At 36.1% G+C, this 22,335-nt stretch overlaps 1 protein-coding gene across 2 annotated transcripts in view; it reads right to left on the bottom strand.

Moving 5' to 3' along the window:
• PLXDC2 (plexin domain containing 2) overlaps positions 1 to 22,335 on the bottom strand; it is a 261,532-nt gene that overhangs the window by 6,746 nt on the left and 232,451 nt on the right. For both annotated transcript variants that reach the window (XM_064634991.1, XM_064634982.1), the window contains exons 10-13: positions 21,260 to 21,320; positions 18,236 to 18,389; positions 16,801 to 16,839; positions 5,295 to 5,455 (exon numbers count right to left, since the gene is read on the bottom strand). In XM_064634991.1, coding sequence (XP_064491061.1) covers positions 5,295 to 5,455; positions 16,801 to 16,839; positions 18,236 to 18,389; positions 21,260 to 21,320 — 415 coding nt within the window. The remainder of the gene's footprint in view (positions 1 to 5,294; positions 5,456 to 16,800; positions 16,840 to 18,235; positions 18,390 to 21,259; positions 21,321 to 22,335) is intronic.

Here is a 22,335-nt window from a genome sequence, read left to right as displayed (position 1 = left end):
AAAGTTTCCAGATACTGAAATACAATCCCCTATATGGCCCAATAGTTAAAAAAAATACCTAATAATTAGTGCTTTCTCAGACCACTCCAGCTAGGGCTCAGTATTTGTGAACCATCTTCAGTCCATGCTAATACTCTCCATGCTGTCAACTTTATGTGAGACAGAGTTAAATGACAGGAATACAGATCTTTCCATGCTGGTTGGTCTTTAAGCTAAAAAAATCTTCCCAGCTTAATTTAATTTACTAGCAAAGACATAATTTAAGTTAAATCAGAAGGAGACAAGGTGCATCCTCCAGGCTCTGATCACACACTATTATTTTATTTGTGAAAGATCTGCAGCTGTTCATTCCTTCCTCCCTCTTTTTCCTCAAGGTTACTCCATGGCTCCATAGCACCAGTTCAACTCTCTGTGTGGCCATTTAAATAGATTTGTGAAATTATTCATCTTCAACATCCAAGATGAAGTGAAATAAACAATAAAAAAGACATCGGTATGTGTATATGTGTGATGTATGTGTTTATAAGTGTACATGTATGTTTCTAAGCAGCTGAATCAGCAAAATAAAGCTCTGGAATAACTCCAAGGAGGGTGGGAACATGAAGGCAAAAGCTATGACCTTTAAAATGGGATCTCAACTCTGAAGAATGTTAATTTTTAACCACAAGCACCCACACTGCTCTTCAGTGTGTGACATATTACCTACTATTAACACATACACAGCTGAGTTCATTCATATTCTCACAACTTCAGAGTCCACATATGTTAATAAGTTGGATTTGGTTTTGTATGTATAAGCTGAATACAAGAGAAAGGCTCTTTGCCTGAGGTTAAGATGATCCCAATTTGCAATGTTAGTTTAGACTCCTTAAAATCCCCTACCCACAGAGAATCTGCACAGAAAAATTTTATCCCGCTGTTATCAAGCCTTTCAGGCATGCTTGGTAACGGTATCACTGTCCATATGGGAAGAAACACTGCAATGTCTGACTCCTTGCCTTCATATTGTCCAGCAATCCCTCTGCTGTCTTCTCAGCTGTGGCCAGGTCATGTTGCCCTTGATCCCCAAAGGCAGAGCACTGGGATGACAGCTGAGGTAAGTTTCAAGCCTTAAAAGGACTTTGTTTCACTATATAAGTAAGAAAGGTAAGAAACATACAAAGTATGTGAGTGAAAATTTCTTGTATCACATGCAACCCTTTTATCCACAGATAACTCCGTGCAAACAGGCAAGACATCTGAGTAAGATGCAGTTGGCCATATGCCTTGCTTTTCAATTTGCTAAATATTCCCTGGAAATTAATTGCTCTCAATTAATTCAATGGTTCCATAGTTCACACATAAAAGTAGATCCTTAAAAGTTAAAAATGTAAGAAAAAAAGAACATGAGGGAAAAGAAAGGAAGAAGTAATATATAAAATACTACTAAAGCTGTAATCTGGTCCATAGCTCATTGAAATTTGAGCAAATCCATCTGGCTCAGCTGAGAATTTCTTCCCATCTCTTTATATCCAGCTCCAGATATTTATATCACTTTTGCTGTAATCTGTATCACATTTATGCAATTCCTGACATTCAGGGCACCATGATTGGCTTCTTGTCCAACAACTCTCACATCCTGAATGCAAGTATACCACATAGGTTAGTGAATAAAGGAATTGCTTTTTAATTGTGCTACAGTTAGCTTGTAGCTATATATGTTGTCTCTAGACTTTTGACATAAGCTTCTGCTTTGTTGAAAAAGTCATGAAGAACACTATTTGACATGAATGCTGCCTTTCAAGAATCAGTGCAAATCAGTTCAAAGTGTACACAAGAGACAGCATTCCTCAAGGTAAGAGTACGTATGTAACGTGATTTAAAAGGGAAAATTATTGGCAACCGAATCAAACTCAAGGGAGATAAAATACTGCAAGGAAAATGATAAATAAATAGAAAACCAAAGCATGCAACATCTCTTCTGTCAGTCTGTAAGCTAATCTCTAGAAAACATTTACTCTTAGCTTTTAGAAAGAGCTTGCATTCATTGGAACTTTGATTGAAGCTCCCTTAACTTTAAAAGCAGATAATTCATTCTACCCTTAGGTCACCAGAGAAGTGTCCAACTTAAACAACATGAGCAGTCTGGAGTCTGGAAGAAACAGGAAAGCACTGCATTTTGATTTGAATTTTCTACACACTTAAAAAAAGTGGAATTTTTTTGAAAATGTGTTGAACTGTTTGGATGGCATTCTTTTAAAATTGCATACTATCATAGCCAAATTGAATAGCATAGGCATTCAAGACTTTTCAAGCTGTTTGCTCGAAATAGCTATTTTTATTCCAAGTGGGGCTGCACATGTGCATTCTGCTCAACAGCTATGAACAAAAACACTAGAGGAAACATTTTCTTCAGACTTTAAGAGTAAAAAAGTAATAGAAAAATGTTACTCTGTTCTAAGACAATAGTTGCTTTTGTAATAAATTGTATTTTTCTTGGCTTTGTGTGGCTTGTTTAAACTAGTGCACTCAGAATATCATTTAATGTTGTTCAGAAGGGATTGCCTTTATCAGTGCAAGGGTAAAGAGTGCAGTCAAAATGTGGGTGTATTTATCCTTATGTGGGGGAGCTCACTACATGACAAACATGAGTGGGATTTGAGAGGAGCTATGTGAGAACCTCAGTGAGGCAGTAATTGAATATTGAATAATATCTGCAGAGAATACAAGGAAGAAAGAGACTTGAAGCCTCAGATATGGGGTCAGTTTATTACACTTTTCTTTATTCAGTAATCAGTCATGACTATAAAACAAATCAAGTAAAAATCACTTACATAGCCCATAACCTAAAACCCCCAACAAAATCTCATTGAAAATGACACTTTACAAAATCATGACAGTGTTTTAGAACTTAGATGTAAAAAGAAGTTTCTCTGTTAGTCATATTACAGTTTTGAATGAATGTTATGTTTAATGTTATATGATGCCCCTGTAAAGTTTAAAACAAAACAGAAATGGGCCAGGTTCCTGTTCTTTCTTTTGACCAGCCTTAGAGTTATATTAATTACTGATGATATATAAACTGATGCAGATCTTCATTTGGCTAGAAGACTTCATGGCAGACTACAGTGTACTCATAATTTTTTAGACAACTGCAGGAGGGAGCTGCCTGTCCATCTGTCACATCTTGTTTTAACTGTGCAGCTTGCTTTATTAATCAAGAGACTCATTCAAACCAGTATAATTTTCTGAAATATTTATATGCTTCTCATTTCATGACCAAGCCCATGGCAATTCTCTTGAGTTCTTTCCCAAGAATGGTAAAATCAGATCCACATTTCATTCATTTCCCATAAATAATGCAGCTTGTCTGCTGTGGTGTGTGGGCTATTATGTTATATGTAACAGCTTAATCAAATATTTTTCAGTTACAAAAATGCAATAAAAATGACTTTTTGTAACACTGTTTATACCAGTTTTGCCTCATTATTTTTTGTACTGTAGTTTCAAAATGCAAGTTTGAGAAGATATGTTCTTCTTTGTGTTGGAAACATGTAGATCCAATAGATTTCTCCTTTATTTTAAACAAAAAGCACATGTTTTTCCATTTTTTTCTAAAAGCCTACATTGCTTGCTAGAAGACATTTTAGCGTTGACTGCATAGATTGATTAATGGCACCTAAAGATTAAATTCAGTGGAAGAGGTTTAACAAAACTGTTTAAGGCACCACTGTTTGCATGATGAGTATGATATCAATAAAAGAAATAAATTAACATGCCCTTACTATATACTGAGAACAAAAATAAATAAATAAATGTGTATTGTAATTTAGTACTCTTCCCTCTTTAAAAAATGGTGTTGCCACTTACTTAGTCTTTTCAATCACACCATGACAGATAAGAAACTTGCTTTAACTAGAAGGAAAGAATAGAAATTCAACCTGTGTGCAAAGGAAAAAAAGGGACAAAACCTCCTCTTTTATATATGGACTTTAGTGGAATTTTGTTTGTATATATCTATCAATAGAGAACTGGCTTGAAATGTTGCATAAACATGAAAGAAAACTATATTTTATTGCATGGATTCTGTTTCCTAATGGTTAACACAGTTACATCACTTGAGGCTGGAATACTGATAACAATTCATTTTGATTTTTGTCACTACTATTGCATCTAAGAAGTATATTTATTATAATATGATTTAAAGATGAATCATTCTGTTCATGTGCATGTCTCACTTCAATTCTCATTGCTGTCACTAAGAATGAACTTCTACTTCCTATATTCCTGGTCCAGGCTTTTACCTAAGAAATTCCTAGGTACGTCCCTAGTGACACAGTGGTTTTGCATCTTCACTGTTGTCTAGCAGTAAGTGTCCAGGCTCTTAATAGTAGGGGAATACTGCAAATGGGGGTTACGAACAGTCAGCCTTTTCTTTCACATTTAGTAACTCTACACTTATCACAAGGTAGAGGAACACTACCTAGTAGGGAAAAAAAATCCACAAGTAGGTGTAAGTATTCATAGGTTTTTGAAGACTCAAACACCTATGGAGAATGTTCCTTTCTCATATTTTCAAGAACAGTGGAAGTGAACTGACTAAATGTCAGCATCTGCAGCGTAGATGTCTGCACCTAAGGTAGCTACCTGCATTTGAGGGAGTAAAATGGTAATTTATCTAATCCTAAAGGAGATGTCTCAAATAGGTCGGATGACTTATGGTGTAAAAGAGTCAGTTTCTCTCTACACTAATAAAAAGAGCAAAAGAAGATGATAGATGTAAAAAAATTAGATGAAAAAAATCTTTCTCACACTTGGAGACAAAGCGTTAAAATATTTCTTCAAATGATGTAAGGAACAGCTAACACAGGTTTTCAGCTAAAAACTTAGTGGTCAGCTCTTCTGCAGAATTAGTAATGCACACTTTTCTTTCCCCCCTCCCCAGGAAAATAACAGAAAAAATATATATCCTGAAACAAAATGCCAGTGCACATGAAAGGTGATGGAGAAATGCTATCATGAGGAAAACGAAGGATAGGAAAGAGAGTTGGAGTGGTATCTGAGATATATCTTTTAGATATATGTGCTGTCTAAAAGCAAAAAAGTTATAGTGATGGTAGTTAAAGAAGGAGCTGAGTGACAAACATGCTAGGAGCAAAACAGTATCACTTGCTAGGGGAGGTCAATTTCTTCAAAGATTACACTGTGAACACAAGAATACTTTCCAATTTAGTTAAGAAAGACCAATTCTGGAGACCCCAAATATTTGAGCCAAGAGACAGCACTGGTGACACAACTTTTTACTTTTGTCTTACCTCTATGAAGAAGAGACTGGCTGCTGATGTTGGATGATGATACATATAGACCGTCACGAGGATGGCTGCAGCCACAATAAGGACCAGGACTAGAATGCCAACAATTAAGCCAGCATGAAGCGTTCCACCTTTCTTCTCTGCCGCACTGTCATCTGTCGAAGCTGCACAAAAAGAACACTTAATAGCACAGTAATGTATGTCTTATCCGTTCCATTCCCCAGATGGCAAATAAGCATTTCCTTTTTATGTGTTTCATGTACCTTGTTTTCTGCAGCCCAGGTTGGGAAAAGATATTAGATGTCTTTTTCCTACAACTCATAATCTTAATGGAAAGACATTTTCAAATGTTTTACTAATTCTGACAATAAAATTAACATCTTTTGAATATAACTTAGATGTTTTGAAGTTCCTAATTACCTTCATAATGAATTTTGCCTTGATTTTCTCATAAAATTATTGCAATTCATTCACAGACAAAAAGTACTAATTGAATACATTTTGAACCTTGTATTTTTTTTAAATGTTCAAGTTGAGATATGTTACAAATCCTTTTAAGATCTAACTATTAAACACATTCTGAAAGCCTTATTCATTAGCTTGTATGGGAGTTTGGAACCACTTTGTACAACTGAATCAGACAGTGGAAAGTGCAACAGATGGATGCTAAATGATCCTGCAATATTCTAATCTTGGTTTGAATGGAACACTCATCATACTGAAGTATTAAAGAAGTATTACAGAAGACCATCCATTTACTAAACTTCTTACCATCAGGAGAAAAGAGAGCTGTCTCTGTCACACAAGCAACTTGTCAGCAGTGCTTCCAAATAAGTGACTAAAAGTCTTTTAACAACAACACTGTAACTTTTGTGGAAACAGTCTCTCAATATATCAATCAACACCTGTAGAACTGCTTGTTCTTCAGCATACTCTTGCATAAAAGAAGAATTACTGTACTGCCCACGTCTGCAGGCAAAAGCGCCATTCAGAAGTCCTAGGTTTAAGAAACACCAGAAGAGCACTGGTAATTTGACTTCACAAACTTACATCATTCTCCTAATATTCCCACTGCTTTCTGCTGTTCCAAAAATCCTTCTAATCACCTCTATGCCTTATTCCATACAGCACCTATCTCTGGTCTTGCTTATGAGAAATTTTCTTTCAATTCCACTTTTAAATTTCCTCTCACTATGCTTGTTTGCCAAGCTGACTATAAGGAAAACTGTTGATTTCTGCAGTCATCCTTTTTGCTGTGCCATCCCCCTGAACTATTTGTTTGGTAGTCTTAGAGTTCTGTGTTCTTTGAGGCCAGGGACTCCCTTTTGTTTGTTCTCTGAAGACAGATATTGAGTTAGGGGTACCACTTCAAGTTACGTGTTATTGTTATTAATGGTAACAAAAACTATAAAAACAGCAGTAGCAATAACTGTACATGGTTTTTTACCATTCATCAGATTGGAGTAGAGCACTCCATGCTAATGTTAATAAAGAGAATATAATAGAAATATAATGGAAAATAATAGAAGAAAGGTATATTGATCCAGGTAGTGTTAAATGCCTTGCATGAAGGGCAATAAAAGAAAACAGGAACAGTTCATCTCAGTGTAACAGCTCATGCATCCACATACGGCAGCACTTTTCTCACCAGACCAAGGAAGGTGGCATGTCTCATCATCCAGTGGATTGCAAGGCACCATTGCAATAACAGGGTGAAAAGGAAAACGAAGATGCCTTATTTTAGCCAAGACATAGTTCTAACTATTACTCCAGTTAATAGTTACTATTCTGTGGGGGCAGTGAAGGGATTCATGTACATTTGCTTTTGTCCCTATTTCCTCAATCTTGATTTGGAAGAGGAAAAACCTCAGTGTTGCTCTGTTCTTTTCCATAAAGTCAGTGACAGCTTATGGAGTAAGGACCTGAGTAACAGAGTCAGAAGATAAAAATCCCAGTAACTTGAGAGGCTAAAGTATGATGTGGGAAGCATTAATGAATCTAATAAAAAGTTGCAAGCATGATCCCCGTTCAGGTATGGCCTAATCCTGAAGCTATCTTTCTTTTTACTGCAAACTTCACGAGTACCTGTCCACACAGGAACTTCATCTTTAATTGTGCTGACTCTGAACATCAAGTTTGAGCTTAGGCATAAACAGGTCCCAAGAACCAGGCTTCTCCCTGCCTAAATCCTAGAAAGGGATTTACTTAGCTTTCTGAAAGCTTAGTTCACACAAAGGCATAGGAGCTTTTGAAAAAGAAAAGTAGTGTCAGCCCTATTTGATCTTATCTTATTTTAAATTTTTTTTTTTTCAACACAGTGCATACAGTAAAAATTACCAGGCCATTCTTTTACACTGAAGTGAAAGAATGGAGATATTGCCTAGAATCTGGAGGATCTATTTTCAAATTTTTCAAAATTCTCACCCAAAGGGTCCTTGAAACACTTGCTAGTATTTGTAGCACTATATAGCAAAGGATGTAAGATTCACAAAGGAGACAGAAAAGAAAGGTGACCTGAAAAAAGGTTCCTCTTACTTTCAGATAGCAGAGCCTTTTACTTGACGTAGCCATTAATACTCACTTCATCCGAGAATAGATGAATATATAGAAGTCTTAGTTTCTGTTCATGCAGTGTAACAATATTTAGTACTTGTACATATATTTCAAATCACCATACAAATGGAAATTAAGCAACTGAAAGGCCATCAGGAAAGGCCTGCTTAAATGTACATCCTCTGGGTTGGGCTATTAATTTCCAGTCATGAGCAGTTAGTTGTGTGAGTCACCCTACTGAGAAGTAAGTGCCCCCCAAAAGGAGCAGAGGATTCATATCTTGTTTGTCTCATAATTGTCTTTTTGACAGCTTCATAGTCTTCACTTCAATGTCATATCAGTGCATCACAAACTGCTTTGTCACTTGTACCCATTTTCAGGCTGATTTGCACTAAATGAGCAATTTCTATTGTTACTATTTTATGATTGAAGGCAGAACATCATGTTCTGCATATTAAAAAATGCTGGACTTCAGCAAAGGTCCTAAGCACTCTGTAAAGGTCATCAGTTTAATCCCTTTTGATCTGATATTTTCTCAGCTTTTAGCACCCGGCTTTGCAAACTAGAACACTGTCTCTTCCAAATAACACAGGTAACAACTGCCTGCCTAGATTTCTAATAGTCTAGGGTGCAGCACTGTGTGGACATCAGTGCAGTGATCAGAATGCCAAATGCAAAAAATAATGAAATAAAAGAAATGCTTTTCTTAAATTACAACAAGTGTAAGTAACTTGTAATTTCCATAATCAAGTTCAGTCCATTGACCCCCAGGGCTCAAATACTCATGAGAAATTGATTTCACTCTCTTTGCACAGAGACAATAAACAGTGTTGTCAACTTTGAAAATACTCTGCTGCAAAATCAACTGCCAGTTCTTTTAAAAGCCACCAAGGGAAACAGATGAAAAAACAAGGGTTCAGAAACCTTTTCAGGTGTAGAAATCTTACTAAGATTATCACAGCACATCTGCTGTTCCAGATAAGGCTAAACCCACAGGAGGCTTATAACCAATCCTTTCCCAAAAGGAGTATTCTCAGTGGAACTTTCCCCAAACTTTCCTTGTCTTGTGCTCAGAAAGCAATTGTTACATACAATATATTCTATATTTATAACTTTTCCCCAAACTCTTAGATGCACAAAACTTTCAAGCAGAAGGAGCATATTAACATCTCCAAGGTCAGTCTGCTTCTCAGTAGGTGCTGAATTACAGGACAGAAACAGCAAGTAGCTTTTTTCCCTGATATAAAGGCACAGAATCCAAAAATGAAATAACTGCTCTCTTGCTGGAATTATGTTTAAAAAACAAAAGTGAAAACACAATAAAAATATTCTCATTGTTTGCAAAATAAACACAAATACTATATAATATTTGATTTAAAATTACTGTATTATATCTCTAGTTACTGCTGGCTTAGCTTCTTTTGGAGTAGGAAAACAAAAAACCTTAAGGATTTATGAAATAAAATGTTGTCATGGCCCATGGGGACTGTAACACTGACTTTAACAGAACAAAGCGTGTACAAACTGGGACTGCTTTAGAGTGTGTGTAAACACATTGTGGATACTTTCTCAACATTATTTTTCTCACAATTGCATGTTAACCATTGAGATCTGCAAAATAATGAAATACGTTGTTTTACATTATCTAAATCTAAGGATTACAAATAGTTTCTACTGTGATAGTTTTATGTATGAGAAAACAAAATTGTGATACATACATTTACACCTCTTATGATATGAGATGGAAAAGAGTTTAATTTCCAGAGATTAATATCTCTGTCTGTGAGAGCAGAGATATGAAAAGTTCTACAGGAAAACTGAGGAAAAATAGACGAACTTCTGGTACTTCCTGTCTAGAAAATTTCCTTTATGTAAAGTGATGTGGAACAAAAGGCAAATGAGAGAAAAAAAAGGGGAGATTTATTTGTATGAACTTGGAAAATAACATTTTGTTTTTCCCTGCAAAACCCATGTAATTCCTTTTTACTCTTGCATTTTGGCAAAAAAAATCTGGAAAAACATAATTGGAATTGAACTTCAAATTCAAAGTCACTTATATACACATGCATCTTTAAGGGATAAAATAAGGGATACCTTATATGACTCTCCTGACTGACACAGAACACCAGGGATATAGGTGATTTAAATAGCAGAAACCAGCCTAAAGATGATAACTCAGTACTGAGCTTTGTTCTTTTCTCCCCTCTTTTTATAAGAAGAACGAATTTTCAGGGAAAACCCCTGAATTTGTCACAAAGACATAGGGAAGGACCCCTACAATTTCTTCTCATATAGGAATGTTTTTGATAAAATGAGTATTTGCTGTTAGGTCATGTGGAAGCAATTAGATGAATTTTTAATGTCCATCAAAACCCATGAATTTTTTAGCTGTTTGGTCAGATGAATATGAAACTAGGGATGAGAACACCATGCAGCACTACTGGTATAGAAATTCTGGTTTAGTAAGTTGTCAGTGTTTCTGGCATGGTCTTAGTTATATGGCAAAATTGGTCTGGGTACAAGTGCATGAAAAGAGCTCCTACATATGAAGCAGACTGGAAAAACATATAGGTATAACCACATTCAGGTGTAACCGTGTCTACAGTACAGATTTACCTATTCTTTTACTCTTATTACTTATGAGTATGCTCTAAACAGATGATTAATCAATACAGAAACAGAATGTGTCATAGTATTTTCAGAGCCTCCACACAAACATGTTATTTTTCAATAGTTGTAAACTGCAGAACTCCCCTTGCAATGTACATATTAGGTAATGACTGTTTTGGAGTTGATCATGATTTTGAAACTGTAGCATGTCCAGCTTAATAAAAATACATTAATTGATTTTATTGATTAAAGTAGATTGTGCCATATTATTAATGCTAATGCAAAATGAGTACCTTATTCTTACATAATCCTTCAAATACCTGCTTAGGAAATTCAGCTATGCTTATATATCATTATTATTACTATTACGTGAAATTATTATAGAAACAGAGAAACTTGATTATCCTTAAAGAATGCAGCATTTAGGTAACTTCAAACTCACTGTGACAACACAATCTGACTTTGATGTCATCAGAGACTGCAAGTTTTGTAACTCATTCTGTAAAAAATATCTCAGTCTAAAGTCCTGACTTGTGGATGGGATTGAGATATACTGAAAGCTTATTTCTTAGCTGCGCATTTCTACTTCTTGGTTGGGTTCTGGGTACTACATTTGGTAGTTATACAAAACTGATATATAAACAAAGGCATGTACTACTTAGGAGAGATGCTACTTGAGATATCACAAATCTATGATAATGTATACTTGACTTTTTTTAAGTCATCTAAGCAATTTTCAACCCTTTCCAAGACTTATTTCATGGTAATAAAACTGTCAGCCAGTGACAGTGCTGGAACATTCTGACTTTGGGCAAATCAGCTGAATCTGTCAAGTCAAGCCCATCTCTGCTCACTACTATCCAGTGCCTGTCTGATACTCTATGTTACCTGTGCTAACCTCTTCCAACCATCCTTACTAACAGAACAGTTCATCTTCCATAACCATCTTTGGATCATTATTAATCTGGTTCCAGCCATCCAGGAACTTCAGGGTGTTTGATAGCTGTTTCTATGTGAGAAATTTCTACAAGTCTTTTGACATCTCCTCTCCATATGTTTGTCCTACTTTTTGGTCAGCCAAAGAGAAGAAACTTTCTCTTGCTGCCTGATCTCGGCCTGCAACTACAGATCCAAGTTCACTCCAGCAGCCCTCCACCCTATTGCCTATGTAATTTCTACCCTGAAAGCTGCATCACTACTATTTACATGACTGTGGGTTTGAGTTAATAGGCTCCTGCAAAAAGGGAGGACATAGGATTTAGGACAGCTGAACACATAGGGTTACAGCTTACAGTGATCTCAATAGAGCCACTGAATTTTTCCCCTTTTCTGGGCCTCCATTTACATCTGGAATGTGAATCTACCAGGAGGTTCCTTGTTTTATGGAGCAGGTATATGGTTCTCCAAACCTAAGCTTTTTCTTGTACATAATGCAGATTTCTGAAAAGATGATTAATGACCTACATATAGTAACTGTGGGAGGGAATAAGGGAAGGAGTACAGGGAAGGAATAACGGAAGTACACTTGGAAGGAGGCTCAGAGGAATATCTATAAAAATTTTCTCTCTACCTCTTTTAAGAATAGCATGCTCTGGGGTTCTCAACTTCTTCACAGTAACGGTGTGTGATTTTCCTGAATTGTGGATTCATTACCTTAGCATTTGTTAACATTTTGAGGTTAAACCACTGTTACACTTTACGTAATTTCATGATGATTTATTCAGTTATGGCTTAGCTAATGCTTTAAAAATTGATTTCCAGTTGCATGTAAAAAGTGAAAGGTGGTCTTTGAGTGAGAATATTAGGAACTGTAACCCACAAATTCTGAATTCAGTATCTGGCTGTGCTATCAATATTTTGCAGGACCCAGGGCAACTCAGTAAGTCTCTCCAAGATTGATCAACTTCTTAGTGTAGTAAATTGATGAAAGCACATTAATATCAAATCCCTCTGTTCATAGGATGACAGCACTCTAAATGTGTTAGGTAAGGGCTTTCATTCTTCTCCTCTAAAATATGATATAATGCTACAACTGTTTTCATCTGTATTAGTTTTATTTTGAATTGCTTGAGGCCATGGAAGCCATTAAAATACTTAGTAGCATCAAGAAGGGGTCATTATGTAGCTCAATATTGTACCATGGAGGACTGCACTGTTTGACCTGGAAAGGTAGCAGACTCAAATCTAGATAAGCAAAAAGTTACCAGATTTTAAGAATTTCGATTCAGTCAGTCCATTGACTCCACTTGACCATACTGCAAGCAAACACAAGACAATAGCATCAAGCAGGCAGTTCCTCTCTAAAGCTGTGTCTAATGTTTGCAGAGTTACACACCCCTGTGCCCACCACACCTTTTGGAGACAGAACAACTTCAGGTACTTCAGTGCAAAACGTCCAGCTCTTATTAGCCTTCTTTCACTGGACCTTCACAGTTACCCTGCGCACTGATGTCAAAGATGAGTAAGCAGTGCAGAGGAGATTGCAAGAGGTTTCTGGCAGCAAATACTGGGTTAACACTATGTGGAATAGGCAGTTAAAGAGAGAGAAGATCACAGGAGCTTTGTGTGTCCTAACTGTCACACTGTGACACCAACAGGAGCAGAGGATAAAATGATAAGATAAAACATTAAGTAATGCAGCCTTGCATTAAAAGTTTATCCAGTTATTTACATGTAGCCCTCCTTAACATCTGCATTTAGAGCTACATGGGGTTTTCATATTAAGTCTTGAGCTTGTACAAAGTCCACAAAATTAATATGTTTAACAAAATCAGCTGTGTGTCTTTACAGGAAAATCCCGGCAACTGTAAGAGTAGATACCATACATCATTTTATATCTGGCTTGGGTCTGCATATTAGTCATTTGTTATTGAGTTTCCTAATCCCTCAAGCTCAAATTGAACTCTATAGCATTAATGTTAATCCTGTCCATCGCTGATGTTAGGATCTAGACCATCTTTGAAAATGTCCACAAGAGAGTGAAAGTAGCAGGACACAGGCATTTCCTAGCACTACTGCTGGGATGAACCTGTTCACAAATAAATAAAATAGCTTTCTCCCTCAGGTAGGTTTTTTTTTTTGCACAGTTTTCCTTTTTTTGAAACAGTCATTTCTGTACATTTTGATGAATGAGTAGTGTAGCATTTTGTCTGACACCTGCTGCCCAAGAGACAAAGACTTTTCTTTTGAGTTTTAAAGCTGAAGGACTGCGAGGGACTCATTGCAATCAAATCATCACAACAAATTGTCTAAAAAGGTCAAATAAAATGTCTAGATGTGCTGGCCAATCATCTAATCATCCACCAAAGAGTTCTCAAGAAGAAAATACTACATTACTGGCTAGCCACAGCCAATTGCTCACAATTTTTATGAAAAATTAGGCTTTTAAACTGTCTAGTTGGCTGTGTTGCATTTCAAGAAAAATTAAAAAAAAAGTAGAATCTGCAATTAATGAAAAAATGTACTTTTTTTAGTGCTGGATATATCTTAAAACTTATAAAAGGCATTTTATTTTAAGGACAACCAAGATACAACAAAAATTGTGATGGCATGCCAGCAGTATTTTAAAATGGTTTAGGCACGTATGCAATAGGCATCTGTCCTACCTGTAAAGAAAGAGAAACACACAAATTTGAAATGTACGTTAAGATATGCCACAAAAGATTGTGGGTGAATAATAGGACAGTTGCAAGTGATTTTCTCACATAATTGAAAGATCAAATCAGTATGACCAGAACACAAAACTTAATTTAAATTTAGTTATTGATTTATAATATTTGGTTTCAAAAGTTCCAGGCAGAGGTGAGATGCAGAATTTCTATGGAATCCTTTTGTTGTACCAAACTAGATATTGACTGCTATCACCCAAGGACACATCAAACTATAGGCAATCATTGATCCAATATAGCTTTGGTTTTCTATTTTAAAAGGTTCCCTTTCATTAGAGTTTTAAAGGATTTAGTGTGAGAAAGTAAAGACCCTGTATTCGTGACCTGGAATAATCTACTCTTTATGAAAGGCTAACAAAGTATAGAGAATCAAAGAATGTGCCTGCGGCTGCAGAGGTTTTATCTGAGTCTAATCTAGGGGTCACTGGAAAATTCAATGCATAATTGAAGATTCATCAAAAAGAACTTCTCAGATTAAAAGCTACGTTTACTGTGTGAATGAGAAATCCTGGAGTGTTGCTTTGCTTTTGTGTTGTTTGAAGTAATTTTCATTTTTTTTTAAATTTTAAGAATAAAAGAAGCAGCTCAAGGAAAATGAATAATCACATCAGGTTTTGGCTTGTCCTCCTAAAATGTAGCAGCTTTCTCAGTGGACATGAATGTTCTATATTTAAGATAACTAATACTACAAACCCTACATCTCACTCTACCAAGAAGGCCACAGCCATCTATCACTTTCTCTAGTATTCCATATTTTGTTTACTTTTACGGAGTTTTTCTTTTCAGATCTTGGGCAAAGAGTAGACAAGTCAAAAAATAATCCTGTTGCAATTCCCAAACTGAAAGAAACTTGGATGTGTTTTATAAACCCTAATTTTTAAATTGTTTTTTATATAACAGCATACTATTTTGAGCTGTGTTTGAGATGCATATGATGGAGAGCTGCCTAGTCCCAGGTTCACCACGTGCCATAGGGCATTGGCTCGTGGGGCAGAGCGTGGGCACAGTTCAGCTGGGAATATGCCTCCTGCATAGAGCAGAACAGGAGAGTGAAGTGCTGACTATTGACCTTTAAGAGCACTGAAGCACTTTTCACAACAAAATAATAATTTCATTTCCAGAAGAATAAGAGAAAGAATGTTCAGGGACATTCCTATAGAGAAAATGCCTAAAAGTACTACCCTGAACTTACAGATCACCTTATTCCAAGGGATCACTTATGTGTCAAAGCAATGTCAAACAGCAGCACCACCAACAAACGGACAATTCAATGCCCAGTACAGCATGTGACCAGCTATTATGTGACCGCTAACCTGTAGTTAGTGACAGCAAAGTGGTAAGGAAGTGGATGACAACTACCTCCTGTGGAGTGAAAAGATCTCTAATTTGAGGGAAGGAGAAAAGAATGGCTGAATATAACTGAAAAATACCAAGAGGAAAATAGACCAACTTGCTAAGTTGCCTCTGCACTCTGTTTTTTCAAAACTTGAATAATTCTCTGTGAGGGTCCTGAGAAACCACTACACCCCACCTTTCTGGACTGCTGCACCTGGGACCTCTGCCCACCATACTGGCATCTCCATGTACGCTCAGGTCCAAACTTAAGCTACATTGTAGATGAACCTGTATTCAGTCCCATCTTTGATCTCCTGGACCAATGCTGAAGGTAGCTTGTCTCCAGTCCTGCCCATGGGCCATGTCTCCGTGAATGGACCTTGGAGCTGTCTTTCCTTTTGCTACTGACCAGAATCTCTGTATGGACCTGGTTCATCACCTCACTTCCTCTGGGACTGCTGATGGGTCCTGCCTGAGCTGTGCTGTTGGTTGCTGTCCCTGGCCTGCTACCTTGCTGCTCCTTCGCTGCCTTGCCAACCTGGCTTCCTACCTTGACCCTGGGTCCGCACTGTTTCTGCAGACTCAGTTGAGGGTGACTAGACCATCACAGGGTTCACCACAGTTGCTTCCCCTGAGCTGCTGGACTGACCCTGTGCCCTACCTGTGCCTGCTGCTATGCTTGGCTGCCTGTTCCCCTGACCCATGAGAGAAGCTTGGTGCTCCCTGCTTGGAAAGGCAATCAGAGCCAATAATATTCCCCTTTATATCGGTGGAAATATAATTTATTTCAGTTTGCTGAAAAAATCATCCTCTGGTTTGATAGACCATTCTGAAGGCTGCAGAAATCAAGCCAAATCTTCTCTTTCACCTCATCAAGTTCTAGATTGGCAGTGAACACAGACACAGGTCTGTGTTCACAATCCAGTCCTGTTCTAACTAATAAGGGAAGGGAAATTCTCATCCACTTCAAAGCGAGAAGGAACAAACCTCAGGTCTCAGTCCTTGAACCAAAAAGAAGATGACAAAAGCTGTCCCCTGCAGAGCATATAACCAATAACTGTATTAGTACAGTTAAAAATTTACTTAATATGTCCATACATGGAAATTAATTAAACCTGCTGTTTTTTTATAGAATTATAAACAGAGTTGTAAATATTTAATTTTCCTAAGCAGTTTTGAAGCTTATTTGCCCTCCTTCTCTTCCACACAGATGTGGAAGGCTAAAGTCCTATGGGAGTCTGGTGAAAAACTATTTCTACAATCTGATTTTGATTAGTGAAGTTCAGTGGGGTATAATTTGACAAATTACTGCCACTACTTACAGAAAAAAATAAATCTCTTACCTCCATTATCTTTTAGGTGCAGTGCAATCTTGGTGTCATCTATAAAGGAAATTCAGAGTTAGTTGAAGGAAAATGCATTTTTCTAGATCATGAGTCATTTTAGGAATCAGTTTCTAATGTCAAAGAAATTCCACAGCTAGAAAATTATTTGGTACTCAACTCAGTGAGAATTAGATTACGGTGTTTCTTACGCTGAGCATTACCTCACCTCCTTACCACTAAAAAAATCATTTATGAGAGTGTACAGGAGGATTCAAAATACTGGTAAATAATGGTACTAGAGTCTGTCTCATAATGTTTACAAATAATTCATTTATGTTACATGTTCATACATATCTTGAGCATTCTGTCATATTAAGGATTAAATGGCCTAACATATTATAATAAAGTAAGACAATGACTTAGTTCCTCTTCTAAGAATCATGAAAAAGTCTACCAATATTAAATCATATTTATTTCCATATTCCTCTTCTTCTTGTGAATTTTAATGAACAAAATGCCAGGGAATATTCCTTTTAATGCAGTCCAAACTCTGTACTGACAGTTTCTAAACTTTTATTGGTGCGAACAAAACCAGACTTTCCTATCAGTAGATTCCCACTTTGAAATGCCTTCAGCTCAAATTTTCCTGTCAGAGGCCACTTGGAAAATTTGCCTGTACTTAGTACCTTTTCTTCTGTTAACATACAATGCCAACAGACAGATGCAAACACACTTTATAGATGTTCTTTGATTGATCTGATATAACTTTCCTGCCCAGTTGAATTTTCTCCCAAAGCAGGAAAGCAGGATATCCCAAGCCCAGAAAGGCAAGATTTAAGTAGCCAGTGGAACAAGGATGAGAACTGACACACCATCGCTTACCCAGTTAATTCTGTTCAGAAGCCTAGAGAAACTATTTCACAACAACAACAGTGAGCACCACATGAAATAAACAGTGTCAACTGACTGAAAAAAAGCAAACAGGCATATTTCAAAGACGTTTTTAATTTGGATTATCTAAAATTTTCACTTGGCTAAATAGAATACCTAAAGGAATTAAAAATCCATTAAGTCTGTAGTGGGAGTTGCTTCACTAACTTTAATAGGGCTCTCTACTACTGCTATTTCAGCAGGTTTGGACTATGGCTTGATGGTAAAGGAATATGAAAAACTCATTGTAATCTCAGGTTTTCCAGAAGTCTGCCTGACTTGCCTTTGCTTCTCCAGCATCACCCCCTCCTCCAGCCCTCATCCCCTTGCACCTTACTATTGCAAGAGTGAGCTGCAAATTAAAACCTGTAGCAGATATCGCCTTGACTGCAATTTCCAACTCCTTCCGCTGCCTCAGAGAAAAAAGGTCAACACGAACACACATACTTAAAAGAAATAAATTTCTTTTTGACTTCTAAATGACTTGTTTGCACTATAGAATAATGCATTGTATACACGCCACCTTCTGTGGGCAGACTAGTTGGAAGGTGGGAAGTGGTGGATCCTCTGGTGGTTGTTAAAACTCTGAACCTTGTGGTGGTTGGCAGAAGGGTGGTGGTGGAGTATGGAGGTGTTTCAGTTGTGTCTATATTCTTCTCACAGATCTTATCTTTTGCCTGTGGGGAAACAACAGAAACAAAGAAGAGAAAATTAAAGTGGAGACTGCCACTGAATGAAGAATTTAAGCATGGGCAAACTGCTGGAATAAAATGAATTATAATAGAAACCCTAAATCAAGAAATTTCAAGAGCTTTATCTTTTAATTTTCTTTTTTTTTTCCTTTGAAATACTCTACACTGCATCCAGTAACATGTATTTTTTTTTCATTTATCTGTAAAATTTACAACTCTCAGTTGTTAACGACAAGGCTTCAAAGTCTTCCCAAATTGTCAAGCATGTTATTATTTTAACATATAAGATTATAATTCATATTTTTACTCTTCTATAATGAAAGCTCACTGCCATCAATACAGGTGCCATAACATATGTTGAAAAGGATATGTGGGAATTAAACTGTAACTCTTCATAGTGAACAATGTGTAGTTAAGTGGAGCATTTAATTTGGCTTTGCATGCAGTTATCACAGAAGAACACACATATATGTGTAAAATGTGTGCATGTATTCAGTCTATAGAATATTTATTTACTACAACACAGCAAAACATTTACTGTATAGCTATTAATTCTACATAATATTAAAATATCATGTATTATTTGTATCTATAATAATTATTATACAAAATATATTCTAAATATAAACTATAATAAATAATAATGAAGAAAATTATTGTAATATAAATTATAGTCATCATCATCTAATAATTTAACTTATTTTCATGAGCAAATGTTTTGATACAAATCTTGAGTCTGTTTTTTTTTTTGTTTTTTTTTTTTTTTTAATTTCTGGACATTTTTAAAATTCTGAAGATGTAATGAATAATTCCTTTTATGGATCACACAGTTTTGCAGGAAAATACACCCAATTAACCTGCAGCAAATACTGGAACTGCACTTAACTCCTGCTGTCCTCATTCATTTTCATAAGAAGTGGAGTCCTGCAAAGCCTGTTCATTTTATTGAGATCTGACTGTCAAAACCCAGTGGGCCCTGTGTTTCTTTTAATATGCACAGGTACTTTATTATCCTTTGTTTTACCAAAAACAATATATTACATTAAAGAAAGGTATCAGTGCCTGCGGGAGAACTATTCTTCAAATTTCTTTGTGTTTTTTTCTTGAAAACTACTGGTAATTTCACTGATGCAATTAAATAAAAATTTAGCCCAAAATATATATTACAAATAAAGAAGCCCTGTTATGAGAATCCCCGCTATTCATCCTCTTTAGTGAAGGCATCTAAAATTAACCACTGTATGTTAATTATTGATCCGTCATTGAACTCTAGCAGTCAGCTCAGGCGTAATTCTGAAGATGCTAAATAAGCTGTTGCTTCTACTCCAGAGCCTGAAAGCTGGACAGTGAACTGCAATCAAATAGACTGAAACTTTGCAAATTAACTTATTAGTTTCTCAGATACACAAAGTGTATCGATAATTTCCTCTCAGATCATGTACTGAACCTTGGAGCACTAGCTGGACTGAAACGAGAAAGGAAAAGCAGAATGGTATGCTACTGTCCTGCAGAAAGCATTTTTGGGTAACTTCATTTACAAGCACAACTGAGTCCTAGCTAATTATAATTGGATTAAAGCCATACAAAGGTCAGGTACTATAATAACACACACTCCCACTAACTTTTGTCTTATGTTCTTGAAGAGGTTGCTCTTCACAGAAATTTTGTTCTTAAATCAGCAGATTACAAACTGCAAAGCTGAAGCTTCAAGGCTGTGTAACAAGGCAGCAAGTAGGATGCAGTTATTTTGCAATTACAGTTATAAGAAAAAAAATAATTCTTCCATTAGTCTGGATTTATGCCATCACTTCTCTTTGCTTCTACTGAGAATAAAACAGAATGTACTTTTCTAACTAGACACTTGGGGCTTTGTTTTGCCCTGAGTTTCACCTGACATTACACTTCAGAAGGCCTATGTTGCTGAAACTCATGAGAAAATTTAGCCCCTTCAGCAAAAATTGAAAAATAACTGCTCTTTTTTTATGGCCATCAGGACATTAAAAGTGTCACAAATTAATTTGTTCCTATTACCACAATCCCCAAATGAGAAATAAGAAAAATGAAAAAAACCCCAAACCAACTCCCAAACTAAAGGTCCTTATAAAGGGAGGACACTGGAAAAGAAACACCAGCAGCATATTTATATATGTATCTTGAAAATGAACTGCTCAGGTTTAGGAGTACCGCAAATAACTTTCAGAGGAGGTTTATAGTCCCTGTTTGGCAGCCTGCCACTACCACAATCAGGTATCCTTCTCATCCTCTCACTGCCTCCCCATGAAAGGAAATCCAATGCCCTGTAGGTTGGTTGTCTGAGGGCTTTTTAAATTTTTTTAAAATTTTTATTTTATCTCTTTGAATTCATCTGTGTAATGTCTTCTGTACTAAATGATTTGACCAGATTTCATAATCAAAATACAATGCCAGTTTTGCACTCAAAATTACTCTAGTTTTTTGAGGTGAGGAACATCACAGTTTCTTTCCCTTTCCCAGAAAATTCAGAGATCTAAAGAAAAATCAGCACAGGGACACTGTTTTGGAGTAGGCTTTTTTTTTCTCCTTTTTTTTTGTTTGTTTTGTTGTTTTTTTGTTAATTTAATTTTTAAAAATTATTTAAGTATTTTCTCAAGGATAAAAATTCAATTTATATCCATTTTATTCTACCAAATGGAAAGTGAAATTGCTCAGCCTATTCTTCTTTATTATGTATTATAGCATTTCCCCTGAATAATAAAGATAATTATAGAATGTCTTTGGCCTTGAAACCATGCTTCATAATCTGAAGAATTTAATCAAAAGCATCATATCTATATAAGTTTCCTCTGATGGGCTGAGGATGTAAACTACTCACATACCTCTTCAGGGCAGCCACTGTCTACCCAATCTTGCCGGTGACGGTCAAATCCACTGGAGCATCTTTAAATGATGAAATACATAGAAGTTGTTCCGATGGAAATCGGAGGAAAATAAGAATAAGAAAGGAAGGGAGAGGAACAGAAGAGAGTGACAGAAAGAATAAGTAAATGATGTGATTTAAAATTCATATGATTTTATGTCGTATCACTTTTATTCAAGATTTGTTACACTATGAGTCACTCCTTTAATCCACTTCTTTGAAAGGTGCTTCAATGAATGAGGTTTTACTTTAGGTTTTTCAATCTATCTATAGCTTTTCCACTGGCTAATTATTCTTAAGACTGCAGTGACCCATAGCATTTTTAAGTTTGATGTCAACCATAGGGATGTAAATTGGTTTAATTATTTTTTGTCCAGAATTTGCCAGGAAAAATTAATCTCACAAAGGATGCAGTGAACTAGTCACTGTTTTTTCAGTCAAAGTGATCTGAGACATCAAAATACACATATACCAGTGTGATCAACGCTCACAGCTCCTCTGAACACTCTTCACGACAATTAGAGAATACCATACAGCTGCTTCTACCTCTTCACTAAACGCAGAAAAATTAAATTGTGTGCACATTTCTTATCAAATTAGGTGGGTTTAATAACCTGTCTACAATATTCTTTCTCATTTGCAATATGTAACAAAGAAATTTTTAAGAAACTTGTAACACTTCAATATAATGACTCCCTTGGCAATCCCCATCTCACAAGAGTGTTATCAGTAGTTATAAAGTTAGGTTTTCCTAGACAACATCACAAACAGAAAGCATTATTAAAATGACAAGCAAATAACTAAAGAATGATGTTCAACTTTGAAAAAGATTCTTCCCATTAGGGTTTTTTTTATTTTGAAGGATTTGCTTTTTTTTTTTTCCTGCATTCATTTCCTGCAGTATTTTGTTATGATACAAGGTGATGCCATTGTACAACAAACAACTTTCTTGCTGTCATTTAATAAGACTAGACAAGGAAATAAGGCCACTGTTATGGTTAGCTATATTTAAGAGGTAATTTTTTGTTCTCAAAG

This window comes from Pseudopipra pipra, chromosome 1 (assembly GCF_036250125.1).
Source record: "Pseudopipra pipra isolate bDixPip1 chromosome 1, bDixPip1.hap1, whole genome shotgun sequence".
Taxonomy (NCBI): Eukaryota; Metazoa; Chordata; class Aves; order Passeriformes; family Pipridae; genus Pseudopipra; species Pseudopipra pipra.
Note: the sequence above shows the minus strand (reverse complement) of the source record. Positions and strands in the feature narration are given on the sequence as shown.